Below are 17561 nucleotides of genomic sequence, written 5' to 3'. Positions count from 1 at the left end.
GCATTATGTTGTTGTCTATACTATATTTAGGTTTATTCTGACTAAATAGGCTTGAAATACTTATAAGACATTTTAAATAAATGCTTGAGGGGCACCTGGGTGGTTCAGTGGTTGAGCATCTGCCTTTGGCTCAGGTCATGATCCTAGGGTCCTGGGTTCAAGTTCCACATCAGGTTCCACACAAAGAGCCTGCTTCTCGCTCTGCCTATGTCTCTGCCTCTTTCTCTGTGTCCCTCATGAATAAATAAAACCCTTAAAAATAATAACAAAATAAAATAAATGCTTGATTCACTACATAATATTCTTTAGGTATTAGAGGAAGTTAACATTTTCATCTTGGTGAGGGACTTGTGGGCTCTAAAAAATAACTCTTTGGCAATTATGCAGGATGTGCTAGGGAAGAAAGAGTTTAGGTTGTCCAACCTCATAGAATGGACAAAGGATAAAAGTGAAAGAAATGAATGAAATCCACAGGCGTGACGACCCTAGCCTGTTTTAGCTGGCGAAGGAGCTAATAGCGCTGCCATCCAGGTTTTAATTTATGGACTGTTTGAGGTATTTTCAACCCCTTTGAAGTTGAGATTGTGGGCTATAGTTTCTACAGTAAAAGAATTTTGTTTTTCAAAGTTTTCAGCCAAGAGATGAATAGTCTTTCTCTTTGTAATGCACACCATCTGCTTTACTAAATTAACAGTGTATTTGCATATATATATGCATCTCAATGAGTCAGACTTGTGGTTCTCAGCCTGGCTATACATTAGAAGCTTTGGAAAAAATCACAACCAGAGCTACCCCCAAAGATTCTGGTCTGATGATGCAGCAGAGAGAGAGAAAGTCTTTCTTGGAGTTCCAAGTTGGAATTCTGAATTTATTTCCTCTGGAAATTATGTTGCAATGGTGATCTTGGTTATGGATTTTTTAAAAAAGATTTATTTATTTATTTTAGAGAGAGCCTGCATGAGCTGGGGGTGGGAGTGGGGAGGAGCAGAGGGAGAGAGGGGGAGAGAGAATCCACAAGCAGATGCCCTACTGAATGTGGAGCCTGATGAGGGGTTCAATCTCAAGATCCTGAAATCATGACCTGAGCCGAAATCAAAAGTCAGCTGCTCAATTGACTGAAACACCCAGGTCTCCCTGGGCTTATGGATTTTTTTAAGTACAAGAGGGAAAGTTATATAATCTGTTAAATAAATTTTCAGGGCCTGCTCTAAAACACCGCACCATTCTTCATAGTTCTTTCTTTGAAACAATGAGCTTTTGGGTCCAATGAAATTTATAACCAACCTACTGATAAATTAGGAACTGCTTGAGTCTTCAGAGTCATAATATTATACTTTTTTGCATGTCAAAAATGACTCAGGGTTTTGTCTTGGAAAAAAAGAATCAATAACTTTAGTGAGTACCTACCATGAGGAAGAAGAGACTGTCAAACAAAGAAATAAAGTACAAAACCAAAATTTGTGCAATTTTGAATTTTAGGAAACTTCATAGAGAATGTCCTGGTTCATGACTTTTTGTGTTTTTGGAATAGTAAACTGGTTTAGAAATAGGCAGATCATTCAGAAAAAAATATGGCATAGAAATAATAGTGAAAATAGCTGGAGGGCAAGAAATGACATGATAAGAGCACATTAAAAAGGCAAATCATGGGATCTCTGGGTGGCTCAGCGGTTTAGTACCTGCCTTTGGACCAGGGCATGGTCCTGGAGTCCCAGGATCGAGTCCCACGTCAGGCTCCCAGCATGGAGCCTGCTTCTCCCTCTGCCTGTGTCTCTGCCACCCACCCCCTATCATGAATAAATAAATAAAATCTTTAAAAAAAGGCAAATCATACAAAAGAATAGTGAATACTTTGTAGTTAATAGTCAAAGGTGATCAATTTGAAAGGCAGCAAAGATGAGAAGGATGACATTGGCTAGGTGCTTCCCAAGCTTTTTTTTTAAGATTTTATTTATTCATGAGAGACATAGGGAGAGAGGCAGAGACATAAGCAGAGGGAGAAGCTGGCTCCCTGTTGGGGAACCTGATATGGGACTTGATCCCAGGACCCTGGGATCACGACCTGAGCTGAAGGCAGACGCTCAACTGCTGACCCACCCAGAGGCCCCTCCCAAACTGTTTTTAAGCTTGACATACCAGGACAAGTTGAGACCAAGAGCAGTACAGAAGTAGAACCATTTCTGCATCCCACCCATCTAAAAATCATCCTCATTCACCTTTATTTTCATTCATACAAAGCATGGCATGACTGCACATACACAAACACACCTTCCAGGGCTGCTACATGGCTCAAGAGTAGAACTTACCCTGTCTTGTCTCAGCACAGATGACAGCATTTGGGTGGAAGAAAAAGAGACCGGTTTGAGCCCATTATATAGAAAAACTGTCTAAAATGCTGCCAATACAATATAAAACATAATCAGAACATCTGTGCATTGAACTCCATGGACCTGAAGTTTGAGCATGAACCAAATACTATCTCAGGAAATAGAATAATTGGGCTATGCCTAGAGTGTATCCTAATGGCCACCAATGACCCTTCCAAATGTAGATTTTGATGATTCTATTGTCCAACCTCCTCTCTTCTCCATAGACATCTAACACTTCTCAACTCATTCTATACTCATTTGATTAAAACAAAAAGTGACAAGAGCACACTTAATGGGATGAGCATTGCGTAAAGTATACGATTGTTGAATCATTATATTGTATACCAGAAACTAATATTAACACTATATGTTAATTATATCAGAATTAAAATTTAAAGAAAAAAAATACGGGGGGCCTGGTGGCTCAGTTGGTTAAATGTCTTTGGCTCAGGTCATGGTTCCAGGGTCCTGGGATGGAGCCCCGCATCAGGCTCCCTGCTCAGAGGGGAGTCTGCTTCTCCCTCCCCTCCCCATTTGTGCTCTTTTGCTCTATCAAATTAATAAAATCTTTTTTTAAAAAGAGAAAAAAATATAGATATTACGAAAAAAGTGACAAAGAGGCATTGAGAAACTCTTCACAATGAATGACAATGTGAAATAGAGGGTTAGCAACTAGCTTTCGCGTGGAGGACTGATTTATTGGTTTTAGACCTTTGGTTACTTTTGGCAAGAAGTGAATCCTGAAAGCTTATACCAAGAACTGCAAGAACTTTAAATGAACAAATAATAACCCCACAGGAAAGCCAGTGTCTTTGTTCTCTCCTTTATGCCCAGGTTTGTGACCTCAGAAACTGAAAGTACACCCTGATCCTTATGTTTAACTCGAGACAGCAATGAAGAAATGAATGCGTTTATTTTCCAATTAGGTGCAAAAGGTAGAAGTTCTAAAAAAAAAAAAAAAAAAAAAGTAGAACAAGATACAAAACAGTTTTCACTGTGACAGAACCATCAGCTGGTAGAACAGACTCACCGAACTGGGAGCTTCAATGGACGCTCGCACAGGAAAAATGTCTTAAATGCGTGTCCCACGTGTGGTGCATTAGCACCAGCAGGCCAGCTTTGGGGCTGGAACATTCAAGATGGAAACTGCAGCAAAGGCTCCCATGGAGCCTCTGCTCTCCATATGCCGCTGTCTTGAATTTAGGCCTATGCCAGGCACCTCTTTACGATGAATTTCTGCGTATCACGAGGCCAAAAAAAAGAACTGCAGGGTTTTAGGGCACGGCCGATTTCAAGCCCAGAGCTGCAGGCATCCCTCCGTGACAGGCCGCACGGGGTCACGCAGAGGAGCGTGGCATGCAAACCTGCATAGAGGTCAGCGGGCCGCGGGCTGCGGCGTGATCGGACCGTGTCCTTTCAGGGCTCACAAAAGGGTTTTTCTGCTCTGCTTTTACACTGTACTCTAGAAGCCAAGCTATTGCGGGGGGGGGGGGGGGGGGGGGGGGGTTGGGGAGGGGAAGGGGGAGACGGGGAGGGAGGAGGGGAAGGGGGGATGGGGAAGGGGTGGGGCGCAGCAGGTTGTCCACATCCATCCGGCTGCCAGTCTGTGGCCCAGGAGGGCCGCTCCGCGAGCTGCGGGGGCTGGGGGCGAGGGGAGCCGAGGGATGCGCAGGCGCCCGGCCGGCTGGCTGGAGAGACCCGGGCCAGCGACCCTAAGGGCGGCCCGCCCCCCTCTCCGCCCCGTGCGCGCCCCCTAGCGCCTGTCCTTGGACGGGGCGGTCCGGGGGCGGGTCCGGGGGCGGGTCCGGGGGCGGGTCCGGGGGCGGGGTCCGGGGGCGGGGTCCGGGGCGCGCGGGGGTCGCGGCGCCCAGTGGGAGCGAGAGCGCGAGCGCGGCTGCAGCGGGCGGCATGGGCATGGCGAGCACGGCCTCGGAGATCATCGCCTTCATGGTTTCCATCTCGGGGTGGGTGCTGGTGTCCTCCACGCTGCCCACCGACTACTGGAAGGTGTCCACCATCGACGGCACGGTCATCACCACCGCCACCTATTGGGCCAACCTGTGGAAGACGTGCGTCACCGACTCCACGGGCGTCTCCAACTGCAAGGACTTCCCCTCCATGCTGGCGCTGGACGGTCTGCATCCCCCCGGCCCTGCCCCCGGCCCAAGCTCCTGCCTGGCCAGGCAGCGGGATGCCCTCTTGGCCCCACAACCCCCGGCAGGACTCCCGGGCCGGACCTCTCCGAGGGGGCCCCCAGAGCCTGCGCGAGCCCCGGAGAGCCCCGGAGAGCCCCGGCACCTCGGGGCGGGAGGGGGGACACCCCTGGGTGGGGTGGGCGACTCAGGCGTCGGGTGGCCGAGGGAAGCACCTTTGCAGGCCTGCGAGGCGAGGACACGATTGTGGGACCCCCCCCCCAACTCTCGGGGACTGTTGGGAACGCGAAGCCTCCTTCACCCATCACTCCCCGACAGAGCTGGATCCTGACCCAAGTGGTATCATCGGCTTGCCGAAGCCAGATTTGCTTGTTCTAACTCTCCAACTATTTTGTTCGTTCTGTTAAAAGCAGGCAAGGGGAAAAGGAACATATTGCAGGGAGTGTCATCCCATCCCCGCCTCCCCAGTACCTCCCCCCCGCCCCAGTTAGAAAACAACCCCATGCTTCAACAAAGGTGTCCTCCTGGGCTTTAATGCTTCCTCCAAGTTTTAGGAAAATAAATCGCCCTTGCGTGTGCCGCCTGGGTAGAGACTCCTGGCTGGCAAGAATCTTGTGGCAGAGACTGCCTGGTTCTGTGTGCGGCGTCCCTCATCTGCTCTGCGGGTCTCTCTCTCTCCGGTTTTTCTTTTGTAGATTGTTTTCTACATTGTTCCTCTTGGTTGGGTTCTATACGGTGTTGCATTAGAGCAACGGGTAGATGGTCACATAGAAAACTGGCTCTGTTTTAGTTTCAAGAGAACAGTGGGTGTCAACCCAGTTAGAACAGTATGTGTCAACCCAGTTAGAATGACTGATCGAGTCGTAGGATAGAGAAACAGGCATTCTTTCGGGATTTTATAGCACACGATGAAATAGATCCTGGCATAAAGTTAAGGATAGTCATTGCATTATCTCTAGTTTTAGGGTGCTTTCTTTCTTTCCTTAAAAAAGTTTGTTTTTATTACTCCACCGCAAGTTTTTATTTGCATAGCTGATTCAATAAAAGGCAAGAATTAATTCCCCTAAGATGATGAATGCCATGAAAAGCAAACTGTTGCTCAATGTGGTGTTTGATGGAACCTCCATCTACGGGAATATGCACCTGGTTTAGATGGGGTGGCACCCAAGTCTTTGTCCTGTTCTGTAAAAGTAGTAGCTGGGACCCTGTTGATCCCCTAGAATTGCTGTTGAATTTCCTGTGCTTGTAGAGCACACATTTCATGGTAGATGCTTTGAACAGGCAGGCTCTTGTTTCTGTGGTTTACATTCAGGAATTTGGAATTGATGGTTGCTGTCTGTCCTACGGGGGGTCTTCTGCTGTGAACTGTATTGTTACCTGAGATAGCATGCCAGATATAGCTGCTTCCTCTGTAAGATGGTTGGGGAACAAGAGAGAGGAGCGAGAAATAAATGCTCTGTGAAGAGCATTGGGGTGCAGAATGGTGAAATTGTCACATTATGTATCTGAGGTGAGAGTGGAGTTGGCATGGAGACATTGCGTAGTAGGAGGGAGGAGGGCATAGCCCTCATTTGTGAAGCTTTGGAGGAAGTTGAGGATGGAGAAGAGAAAGGGGGAGTGACATATACAACCCAGCTTGCAGAATGGCCTTTCATGTCTGTTCATTATGTTTAGAAAATGACTTTAAAAAACACAAATGACCTTATCCTCCTTATTGTTCTACAATGTTCTAAAATTAATAACCTATCTTTCCAAGCCAGTACATATAGAAGTAACTCTTTTTAACAACTGTGTAGCATTCATAAGTCTGGACAGACTGCTTTATTGAACCACTTTCTCATTTTTGGACAGTGGACCGTTTGCAGCTTTTCATTGTTAGTGGTGTTCTGAAAATATTAATATTCATCTCTTTGGGCCCATGTGGATTTCTATAAAGTAGAAACTGAGAAATGGTCAGTAGATGACACATTTTAATGTTCAGTTTATACTGCCAAATGTCTACCAACAACATATAAGAATGCCTATTTCTCTATATTTTCTTCACTAAGTTTTTCATTCAGTATTATGGGTAAAATATTATCCTGTTATTTTTTTTTAATTATGGTATCATGATTTTCATTGGTATTTCCTTTTTTTTTATCAGTGATTTTTACCATCTTATTGTCTTTATTTATTTTATTTTTATTTTCCTTTTAAAGATTTTATTTATTCATGAGAGTCACAGAGAGGGGGGGGAGCAGAGACACAGGCAGAGGGAGAAGCAGGCTCCATGTAGGGAGCCTGACATGGGACTTGATCCTGGATCTCCAGAATCAGGCCCTGGGCTGAAGGCTGCGCTAAACCGCTGAGCCACCCGGGCTGCCCTTATTGTGTCTTTATTGATCACTTTTTTTTCTCTTTCATGCATTGCCTGCCCATATTTTTATTTTTTAATTTTAATTTTTTAAAGATTTTATTTATTTATTCATGAGAGACACAAAGACACAGGCAGAGACATAGGCAGAGGGAGAAGCAGGCTCCATGCATGAAGCCCGATGTGGGACTCGATCCCGGGACTCCGGGATCACGCCCTGAGCCAAAGGCAGATGCCCAATTGCTGAGCCACCCAGGCGTCCCACCTGCCCTTATCTTATGCTCACAGTCTGTTGTTTCCTCTTGATATAAATGATTTTTTTAAGAGATTTTATTTTTAAGTAGTCTCTACACCCAATGTGGGGCTCAGATGTCCAATCCCAAGGTCAAGAGTCATAGGCTCCACTGACTGAGCCAGCCAGGCACCCCTAAATGATTGTTTTTTAGGTTTATTTCTTTATCCACACAATCTCTATATCCAGCATAGGGTTGGAACTCACAATATCCAAGATCAAGAGTCTTCTGACTGAGGCAGGTTGACGCCCCATAAATGATTTGTTTTTGAAAATTCTGGATATCAATCCTTGATTTGTTATATATGTTGCTGTCTCTGCCCATTGCTTGTCTTTAAATTTATGATCCCTTTTTTTATACAGAATTTTGAAATGTGTACTATGATCATAGTTTTGCATTTCCTCCTACTGCCTATGCCTTCTGTGGCATGAGAAGGCCTTGCCTATCCCAAAGTGATAAACCTCACTTTTTCTCTGTCTCTCAGAATAGCATTTTGGGGGGTTTAATCACACAGCTATGTTTTCACATAGCGAGGAGTGGATCTACCATCCAAGCTGGCCTTCCCAGAGCAAGCCCCTCTGTAAGCTGTCTCCCATGTCCAGGGCAGCTGCATCTGTTGGATGTTGGTTCTGAGGCAGGTCCTGCCAACATCACACTGCACAGTGGACTTCCTGACACTACTTTGAAGTGGCAGAGAAGACTACATTACTGTAGGCTGTGGAGACCACAGGCCTGTGGTCCTTTAAGGACCTGCCAGGTCTCCCCTTAAACCAGGCAAAAGCTCTAGATTGAAAAGGGACTACAAGAAGAGAGAAGGCTCACAGCTCTCTTTAGTGTTAGATGGAAGAACGAGCTTCTTGGATGCAGATGATGGAGACATTTCCCCAAGTTTTCTACATGAGGTCAAAGCTCTGATTTCTTATCCTTGGGGGGTTGGGGGGCGGTATCGCTGTAACCCTCATTTTCCCTATAAGGAAAATGAGGCTGAGAAAAGCTAAATGTGTAGGTTTAATTTTATGTTAAGACCCCACCCCCAAGTTCTGCTTAGCATCAATCTTACTATGATGGAAGAGTAGCTTTGATGAATTTCTTACTACTCACCCCAGACACTCTTTGTATCGTTCATCCTGTGAAGGAAGTGCTGTTATCACTGTTTTACAGATGAGAACACTGAGTCTCAAGATAAGGTAACGTAATCAAGACACAGAAGGTAAATAAGAGATCCAGAGCTGAGACTCGGAGTTCATGCCTTCCTCCCATTCCACTCTTTTTCCAGAGGATCTGTGAAAAGTACACAAAGCTACCAGCATAAGAAAAGCACATTTTTTTGTCTCCCTTCTATCTTGCAGCTAGCTAGCACATGGGCTACTAGGAATTGTCTCCACCAAGTGGATGTTTTCATTTTTGCTCGTTTGAAATGGAGAATAAGGTACACATCATTTGGAAATCACTTAACTGTTAAGGGACACCTTGAAGGTTTTCTCCAAACAGAATTCATTAATTTAAAGTTGCTGGATTTTGCTAATTGAAAATCTCACAGTTGAACAAGCTAGTGATTTCTGTTTATCACTGGCTCCTGTTCTTTTCAAAGCACCATGTGAACTTCATCCGAGAATCATTTTCAGCCAGGTTGTTTTTAGTACATGCCATCTATTTTTGTTAGTGGAAATGTTTGCCATTTCCTCCAAGAGAGTTAACTATAAATTATACTGCAGAGAACTTCTAAGTAAATATGTTCATGCCTCAGCACTTTAATGTGTTAATTAGCTATTAAAGGTGTCAGTAAATTAGACCTGTCAAAAATAATGGCCTCCTTGACTAGGTTTTTACTACCACTTCACTTGATGGCATTACTTACAAGTTTTGCCCTCTGGAAACGTTAAAAAGCAAGGTTGTAGAGGTCTGCCTTGCAAAAGATAAACTCTGAGTCTGTTGGAAGTCACCTAAGGCCTGAGTCTGTGGGTGTTTTCAGGACTGGTAGCTCCTAATTTACACAACCCAGGCTTAGCAACACCTGGATTCCACTTAACAGCTGGCAACCAGGGGGTGGTTTATCCTGCCGAACCCCAATCCCTGCTCTTTGTTTCTTGTTTCAGAAAATCTAGCCACCCGTTGTGCTGGTAAAGTGCCTGCTGCCAACCTGCTACTGTTGTAGGCTGGAGAGAGGTACCTCTCCCTCCAGGCCAGGTTTTTGGTTGGTACAGAAGGACCTGACCACATCAGAAACAGTATTTCTTCTCTCATCCTTGTGCCAAGAGACCAGAGCTGCTGCAGGCATGAGAGCTGAGATGGGAGAACAGAGTGAGAACCTCAGAGAGAAATATTAGGAGTCATGGCTGAAGAAAATGTAGAGTACTGGCATTTTCATATTAAGTCATATTAAGGATTGAATGCACCAGCTTGAGATTCATACCCCCATTTACATCTGGAAAAACACAGTCCATTGTCCTAAATGATCAGATGGTGAGACTTAACCTTTTGCCAGGCTCCTGCTTTTTCTGTTCATAAAGCCTATACGATTAGTTACTAGAGTAAATGGTAACATTTTCTAGGATAACTTTTTTTGTACATGTAAGGCTACCTCTCCCACATACTGTTTTGTCTCTTTAGTGACTGCACTGGAGCAGCTAACATACCTCCAAACCATGGACTAAAATAAATCTCAGGAAAAAAAAAAAATGAAACTGCACTGTCCCAGGAGCTCTGGTGGTAAATGATGAGACAGTTGTGGTTATCTCGATAGATGGATGGTCTTTAATTTGGCAAGGGACTAACAGCCTTCCTCTCCATCTATGCTTCTACCTGCCCCCTGGGTTCTGGCTGGGGGACTGCGTGTTGAAATATTTTAAAAACCTGGGTCAGTATTTGGCAGCCGAGACCCAGATAGCCTTGTAGCATGATTATTGCTACCGAAATAAGCCTCCTTTATCCTGTTGTGCTAATAATAAATTTGTTTTAATGTTTTTGATAGTCTTGCCATCACTGGAACTATTTTGTCTCCGAGAGTAGTTCATGCCATAAAATAGAAGATCATTTTCATTGCAGTCTACATTTGTGGAGGTCTAAATTTGTTGCATTTGAACAGAGCATCTTCTGTGTACTCTTCAAAGTGGATGCTAGCAATAGGATTAAAACTTACAATTTTATTCTTTCCCAAAGGAACATGGCCTGGAGGCTACCTGCCAACATCATTTCTTGAATTTGTAATTACGGTGGTCTTACAATTATTATTTACTGTGGGCTTTGCCTGACTACTACCAAAAAATGACTTGCTGTATTTGAGTTTTTTTCAAAGTAGAAAATTTAATTCTACATGTAAGCCTGATGTACATGCACGTTCATTTAGTCAACAAACATTTACTTATGCCTGAGATATGCCATCACTGTTTCAGATTGAAATGTTGGCGCTGTTTCAGGCTGAAATGAAAATGACTTTATGTGCTAAGAGTTTATGGGTTTAGATTCTATCAATTTAAAACTTGTTAGTGTCTGGACAAAAGCCTCCTTGAAGTTTACCCCACCTTCGTTGTACAAATAGGAATAGGTATTTAAAAGGCGGGTGGGGCCAGATGAGCAGGCAATCCAATAGAACAAGATTTTAGGGTGTTTGGAAAGCATCCGTTTATATGTACACAGTTAATTTCATAATGGTGGAATATTATTTTAGTAAACAACTGTGCTTTTCTATACCCAGTATTCTGTGTGCCCTAAAAATAATAAAATGTCATTAAAATACTTCTTGATTTAGACTTATCACGGTTTATGATGGTATTTCACTTGGTCTTATGTATCAGCTTTCACGAATATCGGAATGACTTGCTGCCCGATTATAAATTTTATAATGTTAAAACCATTCACACATCTATTTATTTTTTTAAAGATTTATTTATTCATGAGACACACACACACAGAGAGAGAGAGAGAGAGAGAGAGAGAGAGGCAGGGATATAGGCAGAGGGAGAAGCAGGCTCCTTGCAGGGAGCCTGATGTGGGACTCGATCCCAGATCCTGGGATCACGCCCTGAGCCAAAGGCAGATGCTTAACTGGTGAGCCACCTAGGTGTCCCTTCACACATCTATTTAAAAGGTCCAACGTGCAAAGGAGTAGGAGGGTGGTGATGGTGGCAGCTGAAGTTTCTTACAGAGAAGGGGAGCATCACATGGATTTTGTAGTCAGAACTGGATGGAAGCTGTTTCAGCCGTTTACTGACTCATCTCTGGTGTACCCTATAACCTTCCATACCTCTGTGTTCTCACCCGTGAATGTGAGAACACCACCACTCAAGGGATCTGGAGGATTATGCATCCACCAATCTTAGATGTTCTATGTTAGACGTGCATAACATAGAACAGGCACTCCACATACAATAATTTGCTTTCCTTCTTTGTTTATCTTATGATTATGGTTATTTTTTCAGGAAACTGAGCCATCATTCAGAAGGACAGGGCAAAATGAGGATTTCTGCCTGGACGGCTACATGTTTTATGTTAATGTAGATGACCTATTGTAATTGCAGGTTACATCCAGGCATGTAGAGGACTTATGATCGCTGCTGTCAGCCTGGGCTTCTTTGGTTCCATTTTTGCCCTGTTTGGAATGAAGTGTACCAAAGTCGGAGGCTCAGATAAAGCCAAAGCTAAAATTGCTTGTTTGGCTGGGATTGTATTCATACTGTCAGGTAAATAGTAACTTTCTCCAGAGCAAGGCACCTCACTGTTTTAATGATATGACACTAATCAGGATACTTTTCCTTCTGATACTTTGTAGGGTTATGTTCAATGACTGGCTGTTCCCTGTATGCAAACAAAATCACAACGGAGTTCTTTGATCCTCTCTATGTTGAGCAGAAGTAAGTACTCTTCTCTTCAGTCTCTATGTTTCAGGCTATGTTTCAATAGCTTATAGGGGATGTATGCAAATTAATCTTCTAAATTGAGATACATACATTCCTTACACCACTCACTCATGAAAGTGAGATACACTGACAATGTTCGATGACCTCATTTCAAGAGTAAACCTATCATGTGCTGCATTGGCTAAAGATGCATTTAATTACCGCATTGGTGTAACATAGCATCTTATCTGTAAAAGGCTCAAGGCGCAGAACTTAAAACTTTAAACTTCATCCACTGTACCTCATTAAATTTGGGTCAAGTAGAGGGAAAGTGAAGAGAGGTTGTAAGGTGGGGAGGAAAGGATGATGATGTGTGATAACAGAAAATGAAGACCTGGTCTTGATTGATGTCCATCCAGATTGATGTTTGCAGGTGCTGGTATCTGGGCCAGTTTCCCTTGTGGTTTCAAACACTGACAGGGATACTGCGACAGTGCTCCTGAAGATGAGAAATCTGTTAGTGACGTTTAAATGAAGTATCTTACCCCCCCCCCCTTTTTAGCCTTTTAAATTAGTTTCTGGGGCATCTGGGTGGCTCATTGTTTGAGCATCTGCCTTAAGCTCAGGTCCTGATCCTGGGGTCCTGGGATCGAGTTCCGTATCAGGCTCCCCGCGGAGAGCCTGCTTCTCCCTCTGCTTATGTCTCTGCCTGTCTCTCTGTCTCTCTCATGAATAAATAAATACTTTAATAGAATATACACAAGTGTGCATGACACCAGATATTGAAACTAAAAAGTTAGTTCCTAAACAAGCTTTACCTAATAAACCTTTATAAAGAAATTGTACATGATGCAGGATTTTAAAAAAATACTCTTGGAGTGGCACAGACACCACCCAGATATGACCGGTCTGGGTTGCAGGTGAATGCTCCGGCATTTACAGATCAGTGTGTTGGAAGTGGTTGTTTTTTAACTATGGGCTATTGCTTTTTATAGTTTCCCTAGGCTTGTTGCTTTGCCTTGGGAAAACCCCAGGGATACCAAATTAGAAATAATAATAATATATGCAGTATTTTGTCATCCATGAGAATTCCTCTGTAGAAAGCCACATATGTATACATGTGTATGCGCAGCTGGGCAGATGATTCTCTTTCAGTCTTCAGAACAAGTGTTAGAGAATTAAAAAAAAATAGTTGCTAAAATTGCTGGTCAGGTGTGCATCCATTTTTTTTTTTTTTTTTGGTGGATTTAAGAGTCTTCAGGGAATTTTTAGTTCTGTCTTTAGCATCTTTTACTCATAAATAATAAATGCATATATAATGAAAATAATAGCTAATACATATTGAGCCCCTACCGTGTACCAAGTAGAGCATTCCAAATATTCTGTTATTTTATCTTGTTCTTGCAACAGCCTTACCAAGTAGGTTCTCTTGGTATGACCTTTTTGAAAATGAATGTGTGAATTCATATGCACGCGGGAACCTAGACTAAACCAGTAATGTCTGATTGGAATAAATCAAACCAGGTGTATGCTTGCTCTAAGATGCATGATTTATAATACTCGATTTCATAATTTTTGTGACTGTATGCTATATATATTTTTTATCCTGGGAGTTTCTTTTGTATGGTTTTTTTTTTAAAGATTTTATTTATTCATGAGAGAGAGAGAGAGAGAGAGAGAGGCAGAGACACAGGCAGAGGAAGAAGCGGCTCCATGCAGGGAGCCTGATGTGGGACTTGATCCTGGGTCCCCAGGATCATGCCCTGGGTCCCCAGGATCATGCCCTGGGCTGAAGGCAGGTGCTAAACCGCTGAGCCACCCAGGGATCCCCTCTTTTGTATGTTTTTAAAAACTATTTTAAATCTTATTAAACAGGAAAGAAAAATAACTGTTTTAGGCCTCAGTATAATTTTCACTCCCCTGCCTGAGTTGGAAAAATATGTTGTGATTTATATGTTTTCTCCTAACTAATGTTTGATAATGAGGTTTGCACAGGTGTGCATGACACCAAATATTGAAATGAAAACCTAGACTGTGCTCCTAAAGAGTAGAGAAGCATGTTAGTGATATTTAAATGAAATATAATTTTCATTACATGATACATTTTTATTTTGGGTTTTGGTATCCTAAGTATACAACAAAACTGTATTTCTCATGGTTTATTTTATTAAAGACATTGCTCACTTTTCTGGATTATCTGTTCTACATTGCTGTCACTATTTTCCAGACAATTAAGGATATCTTTGTCAGATTCGTAAAAATCATTTTCCAGGGCAGCCCGGGTGGTTCAGCGGTTTAGCACCACCTTCAGCCCAGGGCATGATCCTGGAGACCTGGGATCAAGTCCCACGTCGGGCTCCCTACATGGAGCCTGCTTCTCCCTCTGCCTGTGTCTCTGCCTCTCTCTCTCTCCTTGTGTCTCTCATGAATAAATAAATAAAATCTTAAAAAAAAATCATTTTCCTTCCTGAAAAGCTCAAGGCTAATTCCTAATGCCTCACAAGTTAAGCCTGTCCTTTGTGTGATTTTTCTTTTTTTTTTTCGGTGCTTGTTATATACTCAGTCACCTAATTCAGTTTGGTGCTCTTTGAATTTCTGATTTTCTTTCAGATTTTGGTTAAACGCAGCTCAGTGATTATGGGCTCTAAGAAGTTTTCCTCGTTTCCACATTCTTGGTACAACACTGAAGTATCCCATTCCCCCTAATGACCTCTCGGTATTCTATCTGCACCTGCTCTCTTTGTCTATATTCTCATCTGTAAAATCAGGATAATAATAGCACTCTTCCCATTGAGTTAATGTGGGAGTTAAGAGTGTGTGTGTGTGTGTGTGTGTGTGTGTATATATATATATATGTATATATATATATACATATATATATAATAGAACTGATTAGGAAAGAGGACACACCATGTTCTCCTTTACTGTATTGTGTTAGCTATTAAGATTGCTTTTTTTTTAAGATTGTTTTTTAATTGTGTGTAGTACTTAAGACATGGCTTATCATTACAGGTGTTTTTATTAGCTCTTTTCTGAAGTGACTTAAAGATAGAGCACTTCTACAGTTTGGCAGCTTACCTTATGTAATTAAAAACACAAGAGTGAGGTACTTTGAAAAGCAATACAGCTTGTAAATATTGGTAATATTTACAAGTAACAGGCCCTTCACAAAACACACTGAGAGAAAATATAAACTTTATTATTAATACCCCTGCATATTGAGAACATGTTAGCTCCTTGAGATAGGAGTGCACTCAGGTCTGTATCCCTGGTGGTGCCTTGCACAAAGGCACTCCATGGCTTGCATAAAATCCATTCAGATGAAGGAATTATCAAGACCTGAGAATTTTAATTGTGATCGGATTCTAATTACTCATCAGGGTAGAAAAGGCATAAAAGTGGCAGGTGACATCGTCAGGCATTCATAGACTTCATTTAAACAAACTCCTCTAAAAGCCAGCAAATCAATTAATTTGACTTCATCTGTTTTCATCAACACCTTTAGTAGAGGACAGAGATATGAAAATTAGATTAATAAGCTAGAAATTGGCGATCCACACAAAATGAACTAATTTCATAGGTCTTAGAATCTTTTTTTTTTTTTTAATTTTATTTATTTATGATGGTCACACAGAGAGAGAGAGAGAGAGGCAGAGACACAAGCAGAGGGAGAAGCAGGCTCCATGCACCGGGAGCCCGACGTGGGATTCGATCCCGGGTCTCCAGGATCGCGCCCTGGGCCAAAGGCAGGCGCTAAACCGCTGCGCCACCCAGGGATCCAGGTCTTAGAATCTTTAAAAAAAAATTTTAAAAGATTTTATTTATTTGTTTGAGAGAGAATGAGAGCCAGAGAGATCCCAGAGGCAGAGGAAGAGGGAGAAGCAGACTCACCACTGAGCAGGGAGCCGGATTCAGGGCTTGATCCCAGGACCCTAAGATCATGACCTGAGCCAAAGGTAGACGCTTCACCGATGGAGCTGCCCAAAATGCTCCTTAAAATAGGATCTTTATTTTTATTTATTTATTTTAAGATTTTATGTATTTATTCATGAGAGACCGAGAGAGAGAGGCAAAGAAATAGGCAGAGGGAGAAGCAGGTTCTCCACAGGGAGCCCCATGTGGGACTCAATTCCCGGACCCCGGATCTCGACCTGAGCCGAATAATAAAATAAAATAGATTCTAAAATAGAATCTTTAAAGCGGGCAGCCTGGGTGGCTCAGCGGCTTAGCGCCACCTTCAGCCCAGGGTAGGATCCTGGAGACTCAGGATCGAGTCCCACATCAGGCTCCCTGCGTGGAGCCTGCTTCTCCCTCTCTGCCTGTGTCTCTGCCTCTTTCTGTGTCTCTCATGAATAAATAAATAAAATCTTTAAAAAAAAATCTTTAAAGCAAGATTTTGATTTGGCTTCTGCCGGAGTTTGCTAGAACTTAGTCATTAATGCCTGTGACTTGATTTGTGTATGAACTTAGGAGTGTGTTGGAGAATCAAGGCTAAGGGTAGGGCAGCCCTAGGTGGGCTGGGATTGGGAGGGTAGGGCTGTAGGAAGGTTCTGATTTTCTTTGGTGTCCTCATTGACCTGCACGAGAGTAAGTTCCTTGAGGTCAGAAAACATGTATTCCGTCACTGTCTTATTTACCTAACACAGTGCCTGGTAAGTGAAATTCTTATCTGCAGAGCTGGTCCTTTCAGGATTAGCAGAAAAGCTTTCTTTTGTCTCAGCCCACTGGAGAAGAGAGAGGGCACACTCACTGTCCTCAACGCTATCATCATCACTCTTCTTAAAACTAGCTACCTCTAAGCGACCTCTCTCCCCACAGCCCTAGGAGGCATGACTGAGGTCCGCACGGGTGTGTTTGGCCTTTAGGAGGAGTGAAGACAGCTGCTTGTCATGTATGCTAGTTTAAATTTCTGCTGAGCAAATTCTAGCTGATCCACACCTGAGCCCTAAAATGCACTGGAAAACAGTCGGCACAGAACCTAGTTTTGTTGTTGTTTTGTATTTCTTAAGATGCTGCAATATATATATATTGTGTGTATGTGTGTATATATATATATACACACACACACACACACACACATGTTTTAAAGGGAATTATTTTATTTTTAAAGATTTTATTTATTCCCTTGAGAGAGAGCAGCAGGGACAGGAATAGGGGGTGGGGCAGAAGGAGAAGCAGACTCCCCGCTGACCCCCAAGATCAGCACCTGAGCCAAAGGCAGCTGTTTAACCAACTGAGCCACCCAGGTACCCTGATTCTATGCGATATTAATTGAATCTTCTCTGTGGATTTCTGGGACATTCCACCTTGGTTGCCTAAATTAGAAACACGACTAAGCTCATCAACAGACTTACTAAGACAGTCCTACTATGTGCAAGGAACCCCGTAGGCACTTCACTGATGAGAAAACACGAGTGGCCTCTGGTGTCGCCGGAGGAAGGTTGGAGGCCATAGCAATGCACACAGTATCCCCTTGGCTGCTCCAGGCTCTGTATTTCTAAACCATTCCTCTCCAACCAGGTATTTGGGAAGTTCCTTCTCCCAGGCTACCCTCACTT

The 17561-nt window shown here is 43.0% G+C and overlaps 1 protein-coding gene across 3 annotated transcripts in view; it reads left to right on the top strand.

Moving 5' to 3' along the window:
• Positions 1-17561, top strand: part of CLDN10 (claudin 10) — a 125618-nt gene that overhangs the window by 95576 nt on the left and 12481 nt on the right. For 2 of the 3 annotated variants that reach the window (XM_072782614.1, XM_072782613.1), the window contains exons 2-3: positions 11686-11847; positions 11937-12018. In XM_072782614.1, coding sequence (XP_072638715.1) covers positions 11686-11847; positions 11937-12018 — 244 coding nt within the window. Of the gene's footprint in view, positions 1-4193; positions 4504-11685; positions 11848-11936; positions 12019-17561 lie in introns of those variants that run through there. The other variant, XM_072782612.1, reaches the window with a different exon arrangement.

The sequence above is a fragment of the Canis lupus genome, chromosome 17, assembly GCF_048164855.1.
Source record: "Canis lupus baileyi chromosome 17, mCanLup2.hap1, whole genome shotgun sequence".
In the NCBI taxonomy this organism is placed as follows: domain Eukaryota; kingdom Metazoa; phylum Chordata; class Mammalia; order Carnivora; family Canidae; genus Canis; species Canis lupus.
The sequence above is the reverse complement of the archived record's forward strand: the minus strand, read 5'-3'. Positions and strand labels throughout refer to the sequence as shown.